Source organism: Sciurus vulgaris, assembly GCF_902686455.1.
Source record: "Sciurus vulgaris genome assembly, chromosome: 9".
In the NCBI taxonomy this organism is placed as follows: Eukaryota; Metazoa; Chordata; class Mammalia; order Rodentia; family Sciuridae; genus Sciurus; species Sciurus vulgaris.
In genome coordinates, this window is record NC_136469.1 from 3,478,948 (window position 1) to 3,505,188 (window position 26,241).

At 54.4% G+C, this 26,241-nt stretch overlaps 1 protein-coding gene and 1 long non-coding RNA gene across 3 annotated transcripts; both read right to left on the bottom strand.

The window, feature by feature from the left end:
- Window positions 1-243: 243 nt before the first annotated feature.
- Window positions 244-26,241, bottom strand: ANXA5 (annexin A5). 2 transcript variants are annotated; one of them, XM_079152920.1, is made up of 13 exons: window positions 26,107-26,241; window positions 25,950-25,983; window positions 18,231-18,315; window positions 17,304-17,398; window positions 15,962-16,075; window positions 14,222-14,312; window positions 10,609-10,688; window positions 9,949-10,005; window positions 4,245-4,338; window positions 3,396-3,491; window positions 1,997-2,055; window positions 1,664-1,786; window positions 244-680 (listed from the first exon to the last, which is right to left on the bottom strand). In XM_079152920.1, exons 2-13 carry the CDS (start codon window positions 25,956-25,958, stop codon window positions 618-620), a joined length of 966 nt encoding a protein of 321 aa, XP_079009046.1. In that variant the 5' UTR covers window positions 25,959-25,983; window positions 26,107-26,241; the 3' UTR covers window positions 244-617. The 2 variants fall into 2 exon arrangements, with proteins under 2 accessions (XP_079009046.1, XP_079009045.1); XM_079152919.1 differs by having other exon boundaries at window positions 25,950-25,988.
- Window positions 11,474-12,309, bottom strand: LOC306669088. Its single transcript, XR_013766023.1, has 3 exons — window positions 12,288-12,309; window positions 11,644-12,188; window positions 11,474-11,608 (listed from the first exon to the last, which is right to left on the bottom strand). It is a non-coding gene; the product is annotated as an uncharacterized lncRNA (long non-coding RNA).

The window sequence follows — 26,241 nt, forward strand, 5'->3', positions numbered from 1 at the left end:
GGTTTGGCACAGAGAGCCAGTCCCCTGTATTCTGGGTCAGGCCCTAGAGTCAGCCTTTCTGCTGAGCAAGTGGCAGCAGGCCCTTGCCTCACCAGTGCCCCCAGAGACCGGCTGCAACGCGCCCCACGCCCGAGCAGCTCCGGCGCATGCCGCGCTTCCGCCAGCAACGGCAGGTCCGGTTCTCGGCCTGTGAAGGACGGCTCCCTTCAACAGACTCGTCAGCTTCCTAACACAGCCACACACTCGGGAAGGACGTCTTTATTTCTCATCTGTGGAACACACCACCATGATTCTGCAGGTGTAATCAGTCGTACACTTGATGAGCAGCGCTTCTAGGGGTTCTCAATTTCAAGGCTAAGGTTCTGATTACGGTAGTGGGTTATCAAATGAATATAAATGAAGCTATAAAACAGGGTAAAAGCAACGTGGCCTCCCAGGGGAAGATCCGAGCGACTCAGACACTGGACCAGGGCCCTAGGAACACGCAGGACTGCAGACGGCTCGCAAGGGAGGACCAGCGGGGAGCTCGGCTGTCCGCATGTGGTCACGGGCTCCAAGCGCAGGGCCGGCAGGTGCTGGGCAGGGTGCGGCTGGACGGGCTGCAGCAGGCTAGGTGGTCAGTCGTCCTCCCCACCACAGAGCAGCAGCAGGGCCTTCTTATAGTCCCCAGAGGTGTCGCCCTGAAACCAAGGACTCCATTGGCCTCCACCATGGGGAAGGCCAGGACGCCTGGCAGGGAGTCCTGCTCCTGCGAGGCTCGGCAGGCGATTTCCCTGCGGGACTCACATGGGGAATGGTAACAGAGTTTCCTACCATGGTGACCGTGTTTGACCTTCCGACTTAACTCCCTAAAGGCAGGTTTCCAAAGACAGTGAACCATGTCTCTCTAGCAACACAGAGAACAGGGAAGCTTTTCGACTACACTGAAGTCAAGCTTTCCAGAGGTTCCCCGTCTGCCCTCATACTCCTGCCTCCAGAGGCCCAACGCCGAGGCAGCCCGGACGTGAAGGACCAATGTCTCATGCTACCAGAGCGTGGGCAAGCTCCCCATCCTCCTCTGCACAGCCTCCCCACACTCGTTACCCAGAGCTTTGTGGTCAGTTGAAATTCTGCTCGGCTCATGGCCAGTTCATCTTTATCCAAAAGGGGAGCAAGGACAGGGAGTGGGAAGACCTGGGGACAAATCTGATGAGAGGCCACAAAGTGCCTTTCTTTCACAGAAGGGAACATAAGCCCAGGCTGCTCAGTACTCCAGGCGTGACCTGCCTGTTCTTTCCTGGACTTCAAACCAACACCAGAGACAAGGAGATGGCAGACGAGAGCGGAAGGAAGAACTGGATTGAAGAGAGGAGGGACCAGACGGGGGAGACGCAGGAACTGAGGAAGGATGGAAAACACCCCGACAGGCGAGGGGCTGGGCTTGCTGAGCCACCTGTTTCCACCACCAAATCATGCTCTGAGGTCGCAGCCATCCGGTCTGCGAGGGCCACGCCACACCCAGGCACCCAGGGCGGCCCTTGGGACCCCACCCCCAGGCACCCTTCTGAGCTTCTGCCAGGGATTCTGGACTAAACACAGCAGCCCGACTCCCCTTCCTGTCCGGCACACGCCCTGCGGGTCTACTACGGACTCTGACACGTGAGGCAAAGGGCAGTTCCCCTACCTTGATCATGGAATAAAGCGAGGTGGCGAAATTCTTGCGGAACTCCTTCCTGATGTTGAACAGATCGATCTCGCTCCTGGACACCACAACCCTGATGAGGGTGTGGTCATCTGTCCCCGCTCCCTTTGGGAAGGAAACAGAGCAGAAGGCATGTTACCTAAAACCTGAAGCCCAGCACTGAGCCTGAGTCAGACACCTGCACGAAGCCCGGCAGTCTGGCAGCGCTGGCCAAGGAGTCCTAGGACGAAGCTCCTGAGGCCTGTGCCTGAGACACGCTCAGAGGTGAGGAAGGTACTGGAGAGGGTGGGCATCAGAGGCGCAGCCTCCGCTCACCTTCATGGCGTAGTAGAGGGTCTCTGCAAGGTAGGCAGGGATGCTGCGAATCGACTTCACTGGAAAACAAAGGACGCCAGGTCAGAGCTGCCCAGCACGCACAGGCTGGGGTGAGCTCAAGCTGCTGGTGCGCAGCTGCTTCCAGAGCAGCTGGGGCAGCAGGGCCGGGCTCATCTCACCACAGCGGCCCTCAGAGACAGCCGCTGGGGTCTCCCTGGGAGCCGGCTCTAGGAAAGGCACATGGACAGGAGAGGCTTCCTGTGGCCCTTTGTTCTGTGAGCACCGCTAGGCAGAGCAATCTGGGTCGCAATCACGCCAGAACCTTCATCACCGAAAGTTACCTAAACAGCATGGAGGTTTTCTTTTCAAGACATTCAGGCAAACGTCTCTCATCTTTGGAAAGCCCTGGCCTCTCTTCCTGCATGGTCTACGTATTCACATGAGCAGCCCGAGGTTCGTTCAGTTCTGGCCACTCGGACACTCTGACGCTGGGATCTTCTCTGAACGCGCCACAGCTGACGCAGAGGCTGCTTGGCCCAGGGTCCACTCTGCCTCTGGAGAGCTGGCCTATGGAAACTCCTTAACGTTCCAAAGTAACAGTCCTTGAACGCAAGGTTTATAAACGCTCCCTTTCCCAATGCTTCCAAAAGACGGCCTCTAGTAACTAAAAGGGAAAATTCTATGTGTATTCTAACGATGAAGGAGATGTCCGAGTTTTCAATAGAAGTTCATGAAGTGCACCTCAAAGGAAAGGCTACTCAGGGCTCCTGCAGGCCACCTCTCCTCCAGAACAGGACAGCCTGACCTCAACACCAACAGCAGACAGAGGCTCCCTGCAAACCCGTGTGGAACCAGGACCCTGGGAACCACTCACAGCTGGGTCTCCCGGCCTGGAGGGATGTGATACTACTGTCAACTGCACAAACTCAGCACCTCAATTTTCCAGATCATTCTGAACATTTGGTTGAAATAAAACTCCAAAATTTTTAATAGGGAAACCACATCTTCTATTACGTCATGAGTCTTTTTTCTAACAGACGGTGGTTTCCAGTCAGCCTCAAGGCTGTGAGCATTGTATTTGGGAGAATTCTAAAATTCCACAGGTATCAGAACACCGACAAGCCTCTGAGACCCGCCCTCAGCGCACCAGCTTCCCCAGGAAAGAGGGAAGTTTCCGCTGTGGCTTCTACGGACTTCGTAACCATTTCCCCAGCATCCCTGAGAACAGGCCAACAGGCCGGAGTCAACACGGACTGCTGAATGGGAAACGAAGACTCTGCCTCTCCTGGCACCACGTCAGGCTCCTCTCCATGAAGAATGCGCTGCTTCCAGGTGCAGCCAAGTGGGCAGAATCCATGAGCTCTCAGCACCGCTATGCCGCACACTGGAAGTCACCTACCAACAGCCAGGAGCAGCTGCTCCAGGTTGCCAGAAGTCTCCCGGTCGATGGTCTCCTCGATCTGAAACCCTGATATGGTCATGTACTTGTCAAACACTGGAAAAAATGAAAAGGACTTTTTAATCACACGAGCATGGATCCTTCCAGAAATCAGAGATCTCTGCGGCATGGGCATTCTCCTACTCAGCCCTCCTCCTGACAGCACCTGTGCTCGGGCTCAGGCGCCAAGCCCGAAGCGACAGTTCACAGCGCTTCTGCCCACTCATTTCCCAGCCCCACTGCCAGTCACAACCACAGGGACCTCAAGGTGAATCTGCTGCAGGGAACTCTGAGAATCCCTCCTCGTCTTTATAAAACGTGACGGAAACGACTGGTTCACCCCTTCCTTTCCTCCTGCTGTAAAAATGATTACTTTAGAGTTACTGCAACCGTCTTGTGATGACGAGCGGAGGGCATGAGAAAGGAAACCAAGACACTAGGACAGTGGAACAGGAAGCAGGGCGATCCCGGGTCCTGCCAAACCCCTCGGAACCACCTACAGAAATAAAGCCCAACACTTGAAGCCGCCATCCAGCTCCGTCACTGCCCCTGAGCACTCTCAAACTAGCTCAAGTCCCATGACATCCCAGAGAGGGGCCTCGGGTCCACTGGAAACACCCCAAGTGAGTCGCCACTCTTGGTCTGTGACAGAGAAACCTTCCAGAACCCACCCCTCACCACCCTTGGCTGAGCAGCTGGGCTCAAGGCCTATGGTCTGGAAGGCACAGCGGTGGTACAGAGAGCCAGGAGAGCCGACCAGTCACCGCGCGTCAGGAGCCCCAGCAAAGCCACACAGCCTTCCTCACTCACCCCTCCTCAGGTGCGACACGCTCCGTGTTCCGAAAATGGTGATGAACTTCTCTTCGTCCGTGCCCCACTTGAGCTCCCCAGCCTGAAACAGCGCCTGCAAGCATGCCCACAGGATCAGGAGGGATTCTTCACCCCAGGCCTGGCCCACCCAGGCTGCTTCCTGCAGAGCACACACCTGGCCCACCCAGGCTGCTGCCTGCAGAGCACATACACCTGGCCCACCCAGGCTGCTGCCTGCAGAGCACACACCTGGCCCACCCAGGCTGCTGCCTGCAGAGCACACACCTGGCCCACCCAGGCTGCTGCCTGCAGAGCACATACACCTGGCCCACCCAGGCTGCTGCCTGCAGAGCACACACCTGGCCCACCCAGGCTGCTGCCTGCAGAGCACACACCTGGCCCACCCCAGGTTGCTGCCTGCAGAGCACACACCTGGCCCACCCAGGCTGCTGCCTGCAGAGCACACACCTGGCCCACCCAGGCTGCTGCCTGCAGAGCACACACCTGGCCCACCCAGGCTGCTGCCTGCAGAGTACATACACCTGGCCCACCCCAGGCTGCTGCCTGCAGAGCACATACACCTGGCCCACCCCAGGCTGCTGCCTGCAGAGCACACTCCTGGCCCACCCAGGCTGCTGCTGAAAGAATGGACATTTTTTTAAGCTGTCTGTTTTATCTCAACTCCCTAAGGTTTCCCTCCCAGTAATGGGAACAAAGCCCTTAAAGCTGTTCCAGGAAACAGCCCCAAACAGAGAATAAAAGAGTAAATTGAGCCAGATAGCTAGATAGTGCTCAAACAGTAGGATTACCAGAAACTATTGACCAGAATCTACACCTGTTGTAAAACATTGTGAAACATGTTGTCAGCAAACCCAGACCCCCTTTGAAATTTCCTGGCAGCTTTGTTCCCCCTTTTCCCCCTTTCGTGTGTGACCCCTCCCGATGTGTGGTTTCTGCCTTTATAAACCTACAAGATTTTCTGCTAGGGACTCGACTCCTCGAGTTGGGTCCCAGCGCGCTGGAATAAACACCTCTTGCGGTTTGCATCAAGTGACGCCTCCTGCGGCTGATTGGGGTTGCCGTCCATCCATGGGACAGAGTTGGGGTTTCCTTTTTGGGGGCCTTACACTGCCTGCAGAGCACACACACCTGGTCCACCCAGGCTGCTTCCTGCAGAGCACACACCTGGCCCACCCCAGGCTGCTTCCTGCAGAGCACATACCTGGCCCACCCCAGACTGCTGCTTGCAGAGCACACACCTGGCCCATCCAGGCTGCTGCCTGCAGAGCACATACACCTGGCCCACCCAGGCTGCTTCCTGCAGAGCACATACACCTGGCCCACCCAGGCTGCTTCCTGCAGAGCACACACACCTGGCCCACCCCAGACTGCTGCTTGCAGAGCACACACCTGGCCCACCCAGGCTGCTTCCTGCAGAGCACATACACCTGGCCCACCCCATGCTGCTTCCTGCAGAGCACATACACCTGGCCCACCCCAGGCTGTTTCCTGCAGAGCACATACACCTGGCCCACCCAGGCTGCTTCCTGCAGAGCACATACACCTGGCCCACCCCATGCTGCTTCCTGCAGAGCACACACCTGGCCCACCCCATGCTGCTTCCTGCAGAGCACATACACCTGGCCCACCCAGGCTGCTTCCTGCAGAGCAGGGCACCTCCCACGTCTGGCCCTCTTCATTCTTCCTGGCTCCAACTCTACACTGGCCTCTGGGACTTGGAGCTCTGGTGGAGCTTGGTAGAGACTCACAGGTCAGGCAACAAAACCCAGCACCAGGCAAGATTAAGTCTCCCCAAAATGCCTACCCTAACTTCCAATTGTTTGAGAGGAGCAAATTTCTGATGGTCTCACTGCAGTACATCCACTTACAGACTGGGAAATCGTTAGACAGGTGCTCAGGCATCTGCACCTCCTATCTGGCTTGCACTAGGCTGTTCAACCACCCGACAGAGGCAGGCTACGTACCTTCTCTTCACCACTGAGTTAACCAGGGCTGGCTAAGAAAAGCTTTCATATTTCCAAAGACCACAACAATAGATCCTTCAAGGCTGCAGGAGTGGCATAGTGCTTGGCATGTGCCACGCACTTAATAAACACTCCTTGAATCATCTAAGGGCCCACATTTATTTTGTGACAAAATAAGGCTCTTTCCAGGGTTTATATAACTCTTCAAAAAAGGTACAGAAACATTTCATTAAGTCCGAGTCCACGTACTGAGTGGACCTGAAGGGTGGATTCCTGCCACCTGCCCGTGCTGCCCTCCTGGCCGCCTAGTCCCTCCCCGAGCTGGCTACACCAAGGCAAGGCCACCTGCAAGCCGCCAGGAGTGTGTCGGCTGACATCGGATGCAAGTCCAGGCCAGCGTGCTAAGATGGAAACCATAGTGGTCTAGACTATTCCTTATCCTATTTCCAGAGAATTAAAAATAGGCTCACACATCTTTACCCTCAATTTTTCATTTATTTTAATGATAGAAATAATACCAGGCTGGCAGTGGTAGAGACTTGCCTAGCACACATGAGGCCCAGGCTTGATCCCCAGCACCATAAAAAATTAGGTGAAAAATAAACTTCAAGATTATAAAACTAACCAGTATCAATTCTGGTCATGTGAGCACGCTCTTCAAGACCAAAATCAGAGATAATCGCTTTGAAAGCCATACCTGTATCTAAATTTTAGAACTACATAAACCTGCCTTAACTTTTTAAATCTACAACAACACGTTCTTTGAGAAATTCTACAAAATGGAAATCCCATATAAGAAAATATAAGCATATGAACACCACCAGCTCAGGACGCAGGACTGCCCTAGTGCCTTCTGCGTGCAGTCAGGACTCGGGGCACACTCACACCAGGCGCTGGCCCTGCGAACACTGGAGGACTCGCCGCGGCCCCGGCCTGGGTGCTCCCAGCAGGCAGAGCAGCTAGGCTGTCACCCGGGACAACTTGTGAGACACCAGCTACTCTATGCTACGATCTCGATTTCCCTGGGAGAATGACGTCTGGGATCAATGTCCACACAAAAGTGCCAACAAGTCGAGCAATAACATCTTCATTCAGCGCAGTGATGGTCAAGGGTCTCTTCTGCTTTGATCTGAGTGTCCTCTCCTCCAAGTGGAGGTGCCCGGGACCCTGGGCACTGCTCAGGATGAGGAGCCTCCACACCCACCCCCTTGCCCCTCTCTACAGCTCCCGCTGAGCAGCCTGCTGCCCGAGTCAGAGAACACCTGGCGTGTTCTTATCTGTGAGGTCTCAGATGAACGGGGGTCTCTTCTGCAGCCCAGTACCCTCACCTCAGGAGCACCGTCCTGCAAGGGCGTTAATGGAGGTCATGTCACTTACGTGACACAAACACCTTGTAGTGAGCACAGGCGCTCGGGCAGTACCGTTCCCTTCCCTTCCCTGAGAGTCCAGCTCTCCCTCCAGAAAAAGCACAGAACAAGGATCTGAAAGGGAAGGAGATAAAAACAATTCTGCCACTTTGAAAGTCAAGGGCTTGCCGGAGGCCCTTTCAGCCACCTCCTCTTGCGCTCAGGGAAGAAATCCTGGATTCCCATTAGTGACCATGGGCCACGCGCTTGACCAGGTACACGTGGGTCTCCTCTCCCCAACATCCGGAGCACGACGGTCTCCACGGGGCTGAACTAACACTAATGATTTTAAAGAATCAAACCCAGGCAGTGTGGCGTGTGCTCTGGTGTCCTTGTCACGGGAAGGTTAAGAGGAGCCTGACCTGCTGCGTGGCAGGTCAGCTCCGCCCACACAGCTGGCTGCTCCAACTGAGGTCAAGGAGGAGCAGCCGCATCCCAGGGAGCCTGTGAACCACAGACCCCCGGGCCCCACGCAGACGGTCGTCAGGACCTGAAGTCTAGGGGACCCCCAGGTGATCCACCTGCCCGGTCACGAGGCCCACCACTGCTGGCCCTCCTGGGTCCCCGACAGTCCTCTGAGAAGACCCGCGCCTGCTTCTGACGCCAGCACTGAAAAGCTTCCAGAACTCCCACTCGCGGAGTCGGGACGTGAGTCGGCCCTGGCTTCTGCCAGACCACAAGGAATCAATGCTGGGAAAGCAAGAGGGCCTCCCAGTCCCGAGCAGAGCCTCACAGAAGGGAGAGCGACTCTGGAGCGGCGGCTCCCAGCACGTGTGATCCACCGGCAGACGGCAGAGGAAGCGAGGAGCCAGGCCGGGAACTGGCCAGTTCAGAGAAGGCGGGCAGGGCTCCCAGCTGCTCTTCAGGAGGCCCGCGGGCTTGCCTCCTACCCACAGCAGGGAAACTGCCCCTGCCAGAGTGGACCACCCACGCACCGTCACCTACGCCCTGTGGGCCCACTACGTGCTACAATGGGGATGCACTGAACCAATGGCTCTGCGTGCCCCAGAGGGTGGGCAGGGGGCTTCACCATGAGGGGCAGCTCAGTAACAGAAGGCCTGGGGTGCTGCGGGGCTCCCTGTGAGGGTCACCTGCCCCCTGGAGGGTGAGACGGGGCTACCTGGAAAGTACCACGCTGGGTGACCACGCAGAAGAGCCTGCCAGGAGAGGCGGGCGTGGGGTGCAGGGAGAGTGCCCAGAGGAAGCTGGGGCAGGAGGCGCCCACGTCCATGTTTAGGGACAGGGCTGCACCCTGAAGGCCGAGGACCTGGGGGGTCTGAGAGCTTCAGCAGGAACACGGCAAGCACACCTGAGTGTGGCCAGGGGGTGGGCACATCGACACATAGCCAAGCGCCCCCCTCCTCCCTGCAGCTGGCCATCCTGCCATCAGCCACCCCAGAGGAGGGTGCTGCTCCCTCCCACCACAGCCACTGCAGGAGGCCCTGGGAGGGTGCCCACAGCCCTGCCTGCCTCCCTGAGGACCAAGAATACTGCAGGAGGGGCAGGGCCACGCCGGGCGACCCCTGGGTTCCCAGCCCAGCCCAGGCTTCCTGACACTGTCCTGCCCTGAATACCTCATAAACACATGAGAGCACACAGGGATGGAAGTCCCCCAAGGGCAAAGGAACCTCGGGGAATCACCAGAACCAGCTGACAGGACACCATTGCAGCCGGCATGCCGCCGGCACAGGAGGCGGAGCCCGGAGGGCTGCAGGTTCCAGGCCAGTCTGGGCAACTGGTGGGCCCTGACCCAAAATGAAAAAGGGGTCTTGGGGTGCAGCTCAGTGGGATGCAGCCTAGCAAGTGTGAGGTCCCAGCACCACAAAGAAAAAAAAGGAGGGGGACAATATTGTTTAGAATTCTTTCAAAGGAAACGCAGAAAAACTGCATAATGCTAAATAACTTGCCACCATTCGTGTGAGAAAACAACACACACCTTCCAACACAGTCCTCTCACCCCAACCTAAGAACTCTACTGCACTGTTACCAGTGGGATCAATAACACGGCATGGTTGCTTTCTGTTTTTTTCCCAAAATTCTCTATTTTCTGAATGTTTCGTAATCACAAAAAATGAACACTATGTCTAGGTGAAGCTCACCACATTACTACATTACTTCACTTCAGGTTTCGGATGAAATATTTTGTCACCAGACCAGCATGAGAGAACCCTGTCTCGGCATGCCTTGTGACCTGTAACAGACACATGACCTGGGCCGTCTCTAGAGATGCCCACAGCATACGCGGTGATCTCCTTACGACATCCCCTCCTCTCCAGATCCCAACAAAGCCGCCGCATGGTAGGCCTCACTCACCTGAGCATCCTGTTCGACCTGAGCTTCGTCAATTCCAGCGTCGGGATCTCTGTTGGCCTGCAAGGTAGGAGGTCCCCTTACTGACAGCATAGCACCTCATTCAAGAGGAAAAAGCTCCACCTGGCGGGTGTGCACAGAAAGCTTTTCCTCGGAAGAACGGATGACTTTTCAAGGTCGCCTCCATCCCTCAATGCATCACCCGCCACACAGCACGGTGCAGACCCTCCTGATCTTAAACACGGTCAAAGAGGAGGAGGCAGACTGCCAAGGGATGAGGTCCCCATTCGGAGTTTAGGTCACATGTTCTGAAACTAAACAGCACAGAGGGCATACGCCCACCAAGCAGGAATCAACAAGTACCAGAAAGCATCACAAGAATTTCAAGCGACCTCACCAGATAATCAGGCCACTCCACGTTCAGACTTTCTCCCCCACCCCCAAAGCACTGGGCATTGAGCCCAAGGGCGCTCTATCACTCAGCTATGTCCCCAGTCCTTTTGCTTTTTATCTTTGAGACAGGGTCTCACAAAATTGCAGAAGCTGGCCTTGAACTAGCAATCCTGCCGCAGCCTCCCAAGCTGTGGGGATCACAGGTGTGCCACTGTGCCCGGCCAACTTCAGACTGTTTAGATCAAGCTAGGGTCAGTCTCCACCCAATACCTGAAGGAGGACCACCAACATCCTCTGGTAGTACCCCGAGGTATCCCCCACCACGTCGTCTTCCAGGCTTGAGCCATACTCTGCAACAGAAGTGTTTCACACGTATTTACAGCTGCTTTCAAACAGAAAAAGAGACCCTGCCCCATGCATCAGAGGAAAGAGACACAAAGTAAGAAATACTGTGTTGACTGACAAATTCTCTCTATTCTAACTCTGAGTGCTCTAAGACTGGAGGCAGATGCTTGAGTGGCTGAAAGAAAGAAATTAAAGCCTCCCCAAAGCACATGATCAGGCTGAACCGTGACTCACCACCCGGAAATGCTCTGGAAAGCCTCAAGTACTATCGACCGTAAGACTGAACTTCGTCTTGCTTTCTCGCCAATGCTGCACATGACTGGTTTCTCAGCGTCTTCCCTCCTGAGTCCCTTTCTTTGTGCATGGCCATATCCCCCACACCCAATAAGATATTTTGTCTCTGCAGCAAAGTTACCTGACAGCCATGATGTATGCAGGTATGCCCCCCCCGCCTCTAGACCACAGGAAAGGGGAGCAGCAGGATCTGCAGAGGTCACAGCCCAAGCACCCTCGAGCCGCTGCTCTTGAAGGACATGGGGAGGGTAAGTGCCGAGGACTGAAATGAAAGCTCAGCCACATGCACTTACGCACGTCCCCAAGCCCACTACCACGTACGACTGCAACGTGCTGATATGTTCACAGAAGGAGAAAGGAAGGAGGGTCACACTAAGGCCTTAAAATGTCCGATCCCTGCTTGAAAGCAGGCAAACTTTAAAAGCCCAAACTTCTACATTAAAAGACCCCAAAAATTATGTTTATTTCAACCAGTGACCCAAATACAAAACCTGGCAGGAATCCTCAATTTCGTCCTCTATTTCAACACCCATGGATAACTAGCCATCAAATCCAACCACAGGCCTGGACCTCTCTGATACCCCTCCCACCTCCTATCACTTGCAAGGCTGAGTCCCAAACCCTGGCTCACCTCCCCATGAGCAGCTGGGGTCACACCAGGCTCACCTCCCCACACCAGCTGGGGTCACACCAGGCCCACCTCCCCATGAGCAGCTGGGGTCACACCAGGCCCACCTCCCCATGAGCAGCTGGGGTCACACCAGTCCCACCTCCCCATGAGCAGCTGGGGTCACACGAGGCTCACCTCCCACACCAGCTGGCGTCACACCAGCCTCACCTCCCCACACCAGCTGTCGTCACACCAGCCTCACCTCCCCACACCAGCTGGGGTCACACCAGGCCCACCTCCCCATGAGCAGCTGGGGTCACACCAGCCTCACCTCCCACACCAGCTGGCGTCACACCAGCCTCACCTCCCCACACCAGGTGGGGTCACACCAGCCTCACCTCCCCACACCAGCTGTCGTCACACCAGCCTCACCTCCCCACACCAGGTGGGGTCACACCAGGCTCACCTCCCACACCAGCTGGGGTCACACCAGGCTCACCTCCCACACCAGCTGGGGTCACACCAGCCTCACCTCCCCACACCAGCTGGGGTCACACCAGGCCCACCTCCCCATGAGCAGCTGGGGTCACACCAGCCTCACCTCCCACACCAGCTGTCGTCACACCAGCCTCACCTCCCACACCAGCTGGGGTCACACCAGGCTCACCTCCCACACCAGCTGGGGTCACACCAGCCTCACCTCCCCACACCAGCTGGGGTCAACCCCTTCCTCAGCAGCTGTGCCCTCAATGTGCTGGGACCTGAAGCAAGCCTGGATCTATAACCTGCCACACAAGCCCCCCAACCTTGCCCAACTCGCCTGTCGATTGCCCCCTCCGTGGACATGCCCCCTTCACGGTGGCAGGCTCTTCCTGCGCTCCTGCTTCCAGTGGCCGTGCCCAAGGACAGTGGCCCTGATCCTAAGACACCTATCTACCAGTCCACCACGCCTGGTACCCTGCTCTACTGAGTGACGGGGCAAGAGCAACCACACCTTTAACGTGTTCTGATATTCAAGGCGATGTCCTGATACACGTGGTGAAATGACCGCCACGCTGACCACAGCCACCCCTCGCCCAGCTTCCCGCGTGGTGAGGACACTTCTTCCTCAGAAGATCTCAGGTCCGCGGCAGGGCTCTACTCAGTCACCACCCACCCCACGCGGAGAGGTGCCCTTGGCCGCCCTCCACCCAGCCCTCCATGCCCCGGGCTCCGAGCCTCTGCGTGTTCCTCGCGGGCGCCCACAACCGCTGCCTGCCTGCACCTGGCTTGTTTCATTAGCACAAAGGGCCCAGGGTCACCAGTGCTGCCACAGCGGGCAGCAGTTCCTCTTCCAAGGCTGAATGGAGTTCGTGTGTGTGTGTGTGTGTGTGTGTGTGTGTGTGTGTCAAGGCTGAATGGAGTTCCTGTGTGTGTGTGCACGTTTTCTTGAATTGCTCAGCAGCAGCGTAAGGCTGCCTAGCCGTGAACCTCAGAGCGTCTGGAGCCTCCCTAACATCCAACATGGAGGACCCTCGCTTGTGGCCCTGGTTTCAAAGAGACTACCCTGTAACAATCGCGGTTGCTCTGAGTCACCTGGGGCCTGAGGCTGCATGCAATCTCCCTGAGGACAGCAGCTGGGTCAGGCACACCCCTTGTGCCCCTGGTGACAGTCAGTGCCCCTGGTCCAGCTGGGTAGCTCAGGCCACACAGTCACTGTCCCCTTCCAGCATCTCACTTGTCATTCGCAACACAAAGGCTCAACAGTCACTGTCAATACCCAGACGGAGAGCTGGATACCACATCAGGCAGAGCTGCAGGCCCCCCCGCCACCTCTGCCTCTGTGACCAACACACCTCACTGTGAGAGAAGCAGGAGACCAGCGCTTTGGAAAGGTGAGTGTTCCGCTGCCCCACATTTCTCACCACTGACTCGGTAGAGAACGAAGTCACCTCCAAGACCAACAAACTAACCAAGATGGCACTGCACTTCCCTCGCCCAGGGCAGTCTGAGAACTTTGCTGACCGCCTGGAGGCCTGGCCCTCCTCTCCTGGGTCAGGGGAAGATCTGCCCCAAGGAATAAACAACGCTCTGCCTTGACTTCCATTCTCTGAATTCCACTTACAGATACTCTAGACTGGAATACAGACTTTCTCCCAAAAAAGTAAGGCACACTAAAAAGAAAAATCGAAACAGAGTATTTTATCCCAGCACTGCCATTAGCTAAAACAAAATACGTTTACTCAAACATTTTTATTAACTCTGACCGAGAAAGGGGTTTGGGTTTCTTTTCCCGGGTCCCCAAAAGGTCTTTGAGATAACTCCACTTCCACTAACACAGAACTGAATGTACGTGAAGAAAATTATTCATACATAACCGAAAGTTAATGTAAGAGAAAGACAACCTGTATAATTCCCATATTAGCTGCAAATCGTATGCAAACCATCAGCAGCTTTTCCTGAACTACTGAAACAGCTAGGGGTGAAAAGGCAGGATTTCCAACTGAAGGAGGCAGCTGGGTGCAAGGTCCCCTCACCCGCTCACTCACAGCCCTGAGCACCGGCCTGCCCGCAGCATCTGTGAAGGCTGCAATCGTGGCACAGGGATGGGGCGGGGACAGTGGAGACAGGCAAGATGCACATCAAACTACGCACCTTCTTCATAAACTTGCTTTATGGCTCTTAGTTCTTCAGGTGTCCTTGAAGCAATGATTTCTGTCAGTACTTTTTCATCTGTACCAGCTCCCTATTTAGAGATTTATTTTTAATAGAAAAAACATGTCAGCAGTAAGATTAAAAAGGAAGTTATTCTGCCAGAATAGATGTTACCCAAATTCCATAACTACATAAATATTCTCCAGCATAACACGACTTCTCTATACACAAACTCTACGAGTTATAGAGATAAGAAATTTCAAGTTAACTTTTTCTCCAAAGACAATCTTATTCTTTTCTTTTATTCTATTTGTCTAGTGTAGAACAAGATCCGTTTGTATATATGTGTGCATACGTGTTTACATTCACACAAAAGGTTATAGAAATTTGCAATTTATAAATTGATCAGCTAATTCTAGTTTAAGGTGAAATATTTTAATGGAACTGAAATAGTAGAAAACATAAATAAATGTGGAAGATAATTTATACTCTATCTGCACCTCAAAGATCAACTTCTGCTCCGGAGTCACATTTCTCATGGAGCCACATGGAAATTCCGCATTAAAGGCAGTGCTGTGGTTTGGAGCTTAAATGTCCCCAATCCCCTGTGCTAAATAAAGGCTCTGCTCCCGCAGATGCACTCTTGGTGGAACGTCCAGGAGGCAGGCCCACGGGAGACTGTAGGTCACTGAGCACACCCTTAAGGGGGACAGGAGGCCCCACCAGCCCCTCTCTGCCCGCTGGCCTCAGGGTGAGTGGCTTCACTCCACCACAAGCTCCCAGGATGCACTGCCTGGACACAGATCAAGATCACAGATCAAGAGAGACTTTAACACCGTTAGCCAAACAAACCTCTTCAGATTGCCTGTCTCGGCCCCGGGGAGCCAACTAACACAGGTAACCACGAACACAGCACTCAGTGTTTGGGAATTATATCTGCGTAAAGGAACTGGAAATTGCTTCTGTATTTTTCAAAAATAATGTTTCCTTTTTCTGCTTTTAAAAGTCATATTTATGCCACTAAATTAGAGCTATAAGCAACAATTGGCTGAAATTAAGTTTTCTTAATACTTTGGCATTATGTTCTTTTTACTTCTGTTTCTTTACCAAAGATCAAGCCCTGCTGTCCCCTGGAAGAATGTCAGCTGCTGCCGACACTGAGGCCCACTCTCAACAGCCCACGGCTCTGCCTGCACCAAACAAATCTTACGGAGATGAAGAGAATCAGAGCAAACGAGCTACTAACTCAACAAGTCTCCTCCTCCCACTCCAAGTTAGAATCCCTGGGCCACCTTATCTGCTGTGGCGGAATCTCAATTTCCCACTCAAAATCAAACTGCTAAGTGAACTCTTTCTTGTCCCAGGAGTGTACCCAAAGGTCCCCAGGCAGCCACATGACGCCGTATCCCAAACCCCAGTCACGGGAACACGCGTCTGGTTTCCGCCATCACTGAAGTATAGCAAGTTTACCAGCGACCTTGTTATTCCCTAATCAAGCAGTGTTTTGTTTAGAGAGTTAAAATATTTCATCCAATTTTAAAACACTTCTCAAAATTAGAAGACAGGCATGGAAATAAAAAGTAATAATTTGAATTTTAAAAAGCCAGTACTGGTGAGCTTAGGCATGCAGTGATGGGAGGTCACGCTGGTCCCTGCCCCTCTCCTGAGCACGGCCCAGAGCCGCTCTCAAACCCAAGCCAGACAAGAGGAGTGACGCACACGGGGCAGCCACAACTTCACCTTCAGAGCGTGCTTCAGCTCGTAGGCGTCGTAGAGCCGCGAGGGCTTCATCAGAGCCACGATCAGCTTTTCAAATTTTCCAGTCAGTTCTGATTTCAGGTCATCCAGAAGATCCTGACTCACAGAAAACAGAAGCGTTGAGATTCTTCCTACGTATGAACGGCAGCCTCCGCCCTCGTGCATTCCCTACATTGCTGCCTCCAGGTAGGCGCGTGGGACCCGCAGACCTGCAGCCTCCCCACACTCTAAAGGCTGGCCTCAACCCTAGGGTGAGGCCACACAGGGACCAAGTTCACTTCCTCATTTCTGGAGTCTTTTTTTTAAAGCAGATTAAAAGTATTTTATTTAAAGAATAGTATTGAGAAACACATGTATCTTTATAAAAATTCCAAAAGAAAATCATAAATGTGTTTTTAACATTGTAATACATAGTATATTATGGCACTTCATGCTTCTGACTACTGCAAGACACCAGTGCAGGGATCCTGGGCCTCATTATGGAAAACGGCACGTCCTCCGGTCAGGGTCTGCACGGCAGGGACCGGATGCGGTTACCAGAATACCTTCTCAGGGCTGGGGTGCAGCTCAGGGCAGATCTGGGTCCACCACTAGCCTGCTTCCATCGCTAGCCCCAGAAAAAGGGGGAAGGGGGACAATACTTTCCTTTTTGCTCTGCGTCACGTTTCTCAATGAATGTGAATTTTCAGAATAACATGACTACAGTATACACTCATTTGTTTGTAAGGAATCTAAAAATCTTCACTATAAGATGTTAATTGAATAAGAGCACTTAGACCAATTAATCAAAAGTTCCCTTATTAACACTGTGCTATTGCAGCAGAGCTCACGGCATGAGGGGCTCCTGCCAGGCAAGGGTGACAGGGCGGCCTAGTGGGAGGCGCTGAGGGGAGGGGAGTCCCACCGTGGTGCCACAGCCCCCACGGGAGAATGGGCCACAGCACGTGGGCCTTCAGAAGGCAGCAGGGACGGGTCGGGAGGACGTTGTCACGGAGAAGGCCACGCATCCCTCGCACCAGCACCGCCCTCCTCACCCTGCGGGCCCAGCCGACCTCGCGGGAAATCCTCAGGAGGAAACCGCGCAGCGCTGACATGCACGGGCTCCGCTGGCAAGGTCTCCTGAACGTCGGCGTGTCCACTGACACCCCACCTGCCGCAGGAGGCCGCAGAGCTACCTCCACCACCCGGGAGGAGGCAGCAGGCTGTGCTGTGTCGCATGCACGAGGAGCCGAGACCGGCAGCTGGCACCTGCACGGTCCCAGGGAAGGCTGCCAGACTGCCACACCGAGCGCTCTCGCTCCACCTGGGGACCAGCGCCACTCACCCTGCCAAACAGAGTCTTGAAGGCCTCCGCGATCTCCTGGCGCTGCGCGTTGCTCCGAGACGTCAGCAGAGTCAGGATGCTCTCCTCGTCGGTGCCTGCGAGTCAAGGTCAGGGTCAGGCTGGGCTCCCTTGGCGGCCTTCGGCCCAGCTCCCAACCGCCTCCCGTCCCTCCTCTGTCTGAGCGTGTGTAAGATGTTTCATACATTTTAATGAACAACTGATTGAGTGATATTGATGATATATAAAATGCCCCATTTCCTGTACACGTTACTCCCCATTCCCAACACATTTTGAAGTAGACAGAAAAATACTCCTGACTTCTTAAAAACTGGATGGAGTTTTTCAGACAACAGACAGTCACTCGAATATCAGCTGTTCCCAGGGTACAGTTTACGGCAGATAGAGAGCAGAGCCCTGGCTGGGAGCCACATGTAGTCTAGGGTGGACTGTGCCCACCCTCAGCAGCGGCGGCAGGCGGCACGGCCGCCCGAGGCCCGCCCAGCGCCAGGCGGGCGAGGGACCCTGGCAGGCAGGGCCAGGAGCAGGACAGCAAGGGAAACGCAGCAAGGGAAAGCTGGGTGACCGGATGAGACACGGGGCTCCCGCGGACAGCAGACCCACCAGGCTGGGCAGGGAGCACACCAAGCGCAACGGGGACGCATCTGAAAGGGGCTGGGGGGACAGAAGACCCGCAAGGCCAGAAAGCAGTGGCCCTGGCGAGGAGGAGCCTCAGCCACGCAGGGAGGCCCTGAGATGAGGGCTGCCTCCGCGGCCAGGAAGAGGCTGCGGCAAGGGCAGAGGGTCTCGGAGACAGCGCCTGCCGGGAACTGGAGTCCGCAGGGCACCCGAGTGTTGGGTTCCGTTAATTACCGTTCCTTCTATCAATTTCGGATGTTTTCCTTTTTTAGAATAAAAGGCAGGACCTACCCAGGCCCTTCATGGCCTTCCGCAGAGTCTCCGCGTCAGCCCGGTCGTCGAATCCGGGGAAGTCGGTCACCGTGCCTCTGAGGGCCTGAGGGGAAGCACAGTGGCGTTATTCACGTGGCACCAACGTGCAGAGCAGCACGGCCCTGGCAGGGCACGCTCGGCCTCTGAGCGCCTCTCACCTGGCAAGATCGGGCGCCACCTGAAATGGGAAACAGGCCGGTGCGTGGGCCACCTGGCCGGCCGCATCACCGCGAGGCTGGCTCTCCTTCCCTGGGCGCCCACCCACCCTCCTGCGGTGCGCGCCTACCCCGCTGCTTCCCCTCAAGGTCACCAGGGGCAGGTGGGCCTGCACCCACTTGGCCCTGAGCAAGGCTCCCTCCAGGTCTTCACCGCGTCTGCTTCCCCGCACCTCAGGGGTTCTCAGAGAACTCAGCAGGCCCGAGAAGACATGAGGCCATCCACGCGCCAGAGGAACACGCTGGGGGACCTTCTCCACCAGGCTGCCCGCTCCACAGGACTTTGTCACACACACAACCCAGTTAATGTTCATATTTTCAAAAAGAGTTCATGGTATAATTAGGCCCTTCAGACCTAATCAGAGTCGGAGGCTTCACTACCACTGAGCCCCAGAGCTGATCTGATGGTGAAGGAGTCTCCCGGCATGAATTTTACCAATATTTTTTTACCATGTTTTTTTAAATTTCCTTAAAACTCTGGTAAGGTACCATCTAAACAGGAACAAAGAGCTGCAAGGAGGGAGGGCAGAGAATACCTAGTCTGATTCACAAGGTATTTTATTATGAATGCACAAAAATTCAATTACCTACAGGAGGAAAAGTTCCCTTATGCCAACAATACCATGATATCAGTTAAATTTCAAAAGATGACGACAGAGTGTGCGCACCATGAGCAAGAGCCTTCACGGCACCCAGCCCCAAAGGCCAGCTGGGGGCACTAGACAAGCTTCCCAAAACAGTGGCTCTCGTGGGTCCAGGAAGTGACCAGGGCGCTCCTCGGCCACGGCGTGGACAGGTTCCTCTAGACCCTCTTCTCCTCAGGCTGGTCCTCAGGCCTCCTCTGCCTTCTGCTGTGGCAAGGACCCTGCTAAGGCAATTTAGGGGGACCCACCCTCGACTTCAGACTGAACATCCCAGATTTTTGCAAGGAGCCCTACTCCGCAAAGGAAGGAAGGCCTTTATGACTAGGTGAGGGACTGTTGCGAGGGCCCAGGTGATGGGGTGGGTCCCCACAGGAGTCTGCGCAGAGCTGGCTTCTCTGTCTTCAGCAGGACGTGCAGCAAGCGCATCACCTGCAGCAGGAACGCCCGGAGGCTGACCTCGCCCCGCCTGGACCTCAGGCTTGCAGCCTCCGTACCTGTGAGGACAGACTCTGTGCCCCTCTAAGCCACAGCCTGCAGCATCCTGGCACAGCGACCCAGAAGCTCAGGGAGGCCCTCACCTGACCCACCTCCCCAGCCGCCCTCAACCCAGGACCAGGCTGGCCTGCCTCAGCATGAATCCCCTCCACCTGGCGTCTCCTCCAGCTACTTCTCACCACCGACCCTGCTGCTCCTGTGCTCACGGCTCAGCCCGACACAGCAGGGTGGGGAGCACAGCAGGGCAGTCACGAGTCAGCCTCCTCCACAGTTCCTAACAGCAGTCCCTCCTCTCATCCAAGGAGAGGCACTGCTCTTCCCTCAGAACAGACGGCCACGAGGAAACCTCCAGGAAAACCTGACCTCGTGACCTGACCCGCCCCAAGCAAAGAGCTATGATCACAGGGCCAAAGACTGCAGTGAGCCAGGAGGACGTCCCCAGGGCGAGGGCCCGCCCGCACCTGCACGCCCTCCACCCCTGGCTAAGCAAGACTGGCCAGCCAGGAAGAGGGCAAGGGGCAGAAAGCCCCCTCCCCATCTCGGAGGAGGTCCAGAGACGAAGCCAGAGCTGTCCATCCCACCGAGAGGGCGGTGGCCGTGGCCAGGCTGACCTCACTTGCGCCCCACTGAGGAGCGTGGGCATGGCAGCTGGTAAGTCCCCCTCCACCAGTTCCGAGTCTAACATCATGTGACACCGAGTGGCTGGACCGTGCAATTCCACAGGGCTCAACGTGACTACTGGGAGCTGCAGGGAGGAGAGAAACCGCTCAGAGCTAAGGAGGTGCCCATCAAGCAGCCTGGCTAGAGGGGCACTTCTCTCAAGTCACACTGTCGTCTGGTCTGGTGGGAGTATTTCAAACGGATCAAAGACACCATCAGGATGACCACACGAATGAATGTCGGTGTCCACTGCCAGAGCTTGGCACTGACCGTCCCTGCCGTCCACCTGCTCAGGCACTCAACCCAACAGCCAATTTTGATACCGTCCACGTGCCAAGTGCTACACGGATCACGGAGGGGGGAGTCACGATGCCCAAAGCCAGGTGTGTAAGTGAGTGCGGCAGAGTGCGTCCACGCCGAGGCAGGAGCGGTGACGTGAGTACACCGGTGGGCTGGAAGAGTCCAAGAGAATACACCAGAAAAAAAAACCAAATGTCTGGAAAGTTGCCAGGATCAGAAAAGCAGAGGCCTGCAGGGGTAGGTTTCAGGAGGCACAGACGCACAGGAGAATGAGGTGGCCCCGCTCAGACGCGGGCGACGTCAACAGACCACAGTGAGCAGTCGGGTGCGAAGCGAAGTCAGCAAGGGGCAGCACCTGGTGAGGGGAGAGGGGCCCAAAAACCCCCAAGACACAGGCTCCAGCTGGGACCACAGCAAGCCACTGGAAGACCAACCAGCCCTGCTCGGTGCCAAGCCTCCAGCAGCATCAGGAACATGGAATGGACTGGGCGAGATGGAGACGGGAGAGCAGGTCAAACCCACCCACACAAACGCAGTGCCAGCGGAATCGGACAGGAGGCAGCAGGACCAGAGGCAGAGGGAACTCCGGAGGGGGATTCTGGCGTGGGATGGGGAAGCTGGGTGGCTCAGAAAGGTTGGCAAAGCAGCCGGGGAGCACCAGTGAGCACGCGGCGTTGCTGGGACTTGGCTCAGGCCACGCTGCACCACCTCCCCAGGCCAGGGGAAGCTGCCCGGGGAGTGCTGTGCAGTCACCACCGGCAACGTGTCCCCAGAGGAAGGGAGAGGCAGTGCCCACACCCCAGGGACGTCCAGGGAGGAGCTCAGTGAAAGGGACCGCTGGATTTGGCAAGGAGTCTGGGTGGCATAGAGCCTGACTGCAGGACACTGAGTAAAGGGACAGACTATCTCGGGGAAACCTCATTCTGCAACGTTTGTAAAAATGTGCTTTTAAAAACACACTTAAAAAAGAAAACTCCATGTGGTTTTTAGGTTATGTAGAAACTGCCAGTCGAGGGCAGGGGTTACAAGGGGAGAGGTTACATGCCTCCAAGAAAAAATAAAAAATATCTGACCCTAGGGAATGAAGGAAATGAGGTGAAAGAAAAAGAGGAAAAGGTCCTCATGAATCTCAGTCACGAGCTATGGAGAAATAAATAACTGCTGGCCACATTGTTTAAGAGCTTTCTAGAAATTGTGAAACACTTGTGCATTCCACACAATCGAAGTCACTGCCAAAGACATCGAGGCCACCTAGGGTACCAAGGAGCCAGACGTGAGTCACAGGCATGAGTCACTGGGCAGAACCTTGTTTGGACATCCTGTCTACACCCCACCACGGGGTCACAAACTATCTGCCAATGTGGCTCTGAAGGACCCCCATTCCAGAGGCTTGCCTGCTCCTGGAGCCCCACCCTGCAGGAGTTCTGCCCCCCACCCCCTGCTCCCCCGCTCCACCTCAGCTCAACCTCCACTCCCTCACCCCACCAGGGCCTCACAAAAGATGGCTGCAGCCTCCTAGACGACAAGAGGCCAAAACAAAATCCATTCTTCCTCTCTCAGCTTCAAAATGCCCATCTCAGTTCTGTAATTTTGATGGCTTTCTCCCCTCTAAATTAAAAAAGTTCTTTTATCCTCATAGCCCAATAAAATGAACAAAATCAACCAAAAAGCAAGTGAAGGACTACTTTTCCAGACACAGGAAGTAATGCATAAATAACAATTTCAAGTTTAAAGATGAGAACATGCTCACCTGTTTGGAACTTTCTAAATAAAGCTCCCTGAAGGTACAGAAGAGCCCTCGTTAAACCTGCCTTCCAGTCCTGGGTAATCACTGCTTACACCCCCACCCGACATCACGCATTCTGCCAATGAGGAGCCTGTGGAGAAAGTACTGGAGTGGAGCAGCTGAGCTTGGGTCAGAGCCTCGGGCTTCCAGGGGCCCATGCGGCTGCTGAGGCGGCGGGAAGACAGGGGCACTGCCTCCCCCGCCGGCCAGAGCAGCTCATGTCCCAGCTGTGAGACACACCAGAGGCCCCAGTGCCTCCTGTGATAATGGGTCCCACAGATGAAAAGTACATTTTGTAATCATGTACCACAAAGAAGTGAGACGAGCAGGAAAAGAGGCAAAGCCTCTTATTAGTCATAGAAGTTACAAGTGTTGGGCCACAAAGTGAAACGGACACCAGAAAACACAGAGGACTGTGGGAGGCGGACACAGCAGGTCCCAGCAGCGCCCCCTGTCCCTACCCTGCACCAATCCACTGGAAGGCTCACCTCGCTGCTGCCTCTCCCTCCGCCATTCTTCACACCTGCTTCTGCCTCTGCCCACTTGGGCCAACTGCCCTACTACCTTTGATCCCTTTCAAAGCTTAAGTCAGGGGAAAATGCATCACTGTAAAGCGAGCTACTCACATAGTAGTTGAAAAGGAGTGGTTGACAGCTAAGTAAAGATTAATAAGATTAAAATCTTTGTTGTGCATTTCTTCAACGCTGTGTTTCCCTAAGCCCCTGACAGTGTGAGAATGTCTTCCCTTGGCAAACCCCATGAACCGGAAAGGTAAGCTGTGTGCTCTCAAGGTTGTGCTGCAGGAAGGGCAGTGCCCTGAGCCACCACCACACCCACACACAACCGTGCCTACTTCTCCGACAGGACCATTCTATCTAAAGTCCAGGCAGCATCTAGTTCAAGTCCTGGGATCTCAGCAGGATCACAGCAGCAGATCCCTGCACGGTCTTCCTCTCCTTCTCCTCAACTCCCATCCCACTACCTGACCTCAACAGCCCCAGAGATGCAACCACCATGTTGGCACCAGGGCGATCTTTGCTAAATACAAACATGACGTGGCACGCCCCAAGGCACAACTCTTCCGCCGCTCTCCTTACCTACGAACAGTCCGCATGACCTGGTCTGGCTGCGGTCCCGCTGTCCAGCACCCTCCCTAAGAGAGGCCTCCATTCCGGCAGGCTCACATTCCCGGTTCCAGGTCAGCCGCACTCGGTGACACTCCCTACACGTTTGCATCTGCTGTTGCTGTCCCCATCTGTGCCCTCCCTCCTCTGCCCCACACCAAGGCAGCTAAGTGACCTCAATCTCCTCTTCTATGAAATGGAACAGTAATACTTATTTCCAAAATGTGTTATGGACACTAAATAATGCAAATAAAGGACTTGGCAATGTACCTACTCCATTAATGAATTTCAAGATATCTGTCCGAGATCAATTAATCCTTTCTAGTTAAATTCTCAGCAAGACAGTGATGTCCATGATTGCACAGACCACTGATTTCTGGATTTTTTTTTTTTTTTTGCATATTTTCTAGGCAGGGTGAACCCAACATAAATAAAAAGAAAAAGTAGTTGGCATTGAAGATATAGCTCATGAACATGAAGAATTAGAGAGATGGTCTACATTTTAACTCTTCAATAAATAAGAAACATTAATATTTAAATAACACATTTTCAACTGCGAGAACATGCACCTCTAGGACTCAGGTGTCCAATTCCATTACTCTAGAAGTTCCAGGCATGGAAGCCTCTGGTTCCAACCCCCACAGGTCACCCAAAGGTATTTCCATAGAAACAGACTGAAACCTCATCCTGAAGCTCCAGCTCACCTGCAATTACACTGGGGCACAGAGCAGATTTTAGACAGTAAAAATACAGTCGTGCACTGAGGGCATTTTGCACACCTACAAGTAACCAGAAAGAGCAAAACTCCGTCCTACCATGTGTCACCAAACAATTGTCACAGGTTTTATGCCAAATGTTCTTCTAAAAAGTGGGATGCGGCCACTATGTGAAGCTTTTCTTTTTAATCATGCCAATATTACTTAAAAATTGTGTGCTACTAAGCTGTCTTTGGTGCAAGATTAGGAAGACGAAATACAAAAGTGTGTTAATGCAGTGGTGATGATTACGCAGTGAAATACAGTAATTTTAAACAATTTAGCAGATGTTTTACTTCCAAGGTTTCTAAGGGTAACTATTAAAGTTACAGGCAAGTTCAACACTGCATCTTTTTTTAACATGACTTGTAGCTTCTATGACTAATAACCGATTTGGTCTAATAAACAGTCCTGGCATTGTACTGTGATAGGAATCACTCGTGTAATTTTATAATGCAGACCACCTTTCTCTCCAGCTTTGCATATTTGCATATTGATTGTTATCATTCTTTGAAATTACTACTGTCCACATTTGGAAAATGTGTTCATTCATTCTATCTTGGCTAGGGTCTACGTAATGAAAAGGAACTGAGTGAAAACTTCAGACATCACTAGGAAATGCACAAGAGATCTGAGAATCAGCCAAGTGAGCAGGGATGAAGGGAATTATTCTCTGATGCATCCCCACAATCAGGATAGGATGGATCCTCCTCAGGGAAGAAAAGCCAACTCCACATGAAAGTACCCTTTCTGTGTGAGGAACAAAAAGCAAACTTTCCACTTTCAGTAATTTGAGAATCGGTTCATAATAACACAAGTGCAAAAGAGGAAGCCACAATGGAAGCAGTGTATAAACTTAATAAAGTTACTAATTGGTCTTAATCCTCCCATTTTCTCTTGGAAAGCACCATGAAACTTAATTCAATTTTGATAAGTCGATCTGATAAAGAGTGAACTACAAATGAGAGAGAGCATTGTTTGGGCAGTTAAAACACTTGTCTGAAAAATTATCTGGGCTCTGACAAGCCAGTTAGATTGGCAAGATGTGTGAAATAGTTTGGGGGCAGAGTTTTTAAGAACTGATATCTTATTCACAAAAGATGTTATAACATGATCAATTTTAAAGACTGCTCTATAAATCACACTATCTTCTCGTTCCTACACTTTTGATAAATGTGAATAAGCGGAAGAGAAGCAGCAGCAGCCGGTATTAGGTAATCCGCTTCTGAACAGTCCCCAGGCAAATCCAGTGCAGAACTCGTTCCACGAGATCATTACTTAAGAAAAACAGCCCTTCTGTTTAAAATCAGCTCCTTTTAGTAAACTGGGTTTCCTAAACCAACAGTCCCTCTTAGTAAACTCGAGCTGAGCCGCTGGGGAAAAACTCCACCGAAGCTCTGCTGGAAAAAGCCAGGGCCCAGCCAGGGCCTCGGAATACGGGAAACTTTCCGAAAAAATCACGGAAGTCCAGGGAAAGCAGGTCTTCGCCTCACGTGACCGCCCAGCTGGGCTCCTCGGGTTTCAGCGACTCGGACGTGGGGAAGGGCCCGCGAAGCCCGCCACGTCACCGCCGCCGCGGCCTGGCCGGGACCCCGCGGGGCGCGGCGCAGGGGCGCGGGCGGGGAGAGGGCCCGGGCCCCCGGGATGCCCCGCTGGCTGACTCCCCTCGCGGCCAGTTCTGCAGCCCCGCCGCCGGCAGGGTCGCGGGCGCACCCTTACCTGTGCCATGGCGCGGCAGTTGGGAGAGGCGATGCTGCGCTGCGAAGAGAACAGAGATCGCAATCAGGGCTGCGCGGCCCGGGGACGGCCAGCCCCCCCACGAGCCCTGCGCGCCCGCCGCCTCCCGAGGGCGCCTCCCGGCCAGCCGGCCGCTCACCGGACGGGACCCTGGCCGGACCTCCGGGAGAGCGCGGGCAGCGTGCGGACAGGAGTGCGCACCGGGAACGCTCGGCTGCCACTCACGGCCCGCGCCCTGCAGCGGAAACGCCCGCCACGCCCCCGCCACGCCCAA

Bases quoted from the DNA above. Each gene is read 5' to 3' on its own strand.
- ANXA5 (XM_079152920.1), bottom strand. The intron at 10,689-14,221 runs GTGCGTAGTTTG...CTTCTGTTGCAG, and splicing joins AAAGCAAGTTTATGAAGAAG to AGTATGGCTCAAGCCTGGAA. The intron at 2,056-3,395 runs GTAGGTGACTTC...TTTGTTTTCCAG, and splicing joins GCAGCTGCTCCTGGCTGTTG to TGAAGTCGATTCGCAGCATC.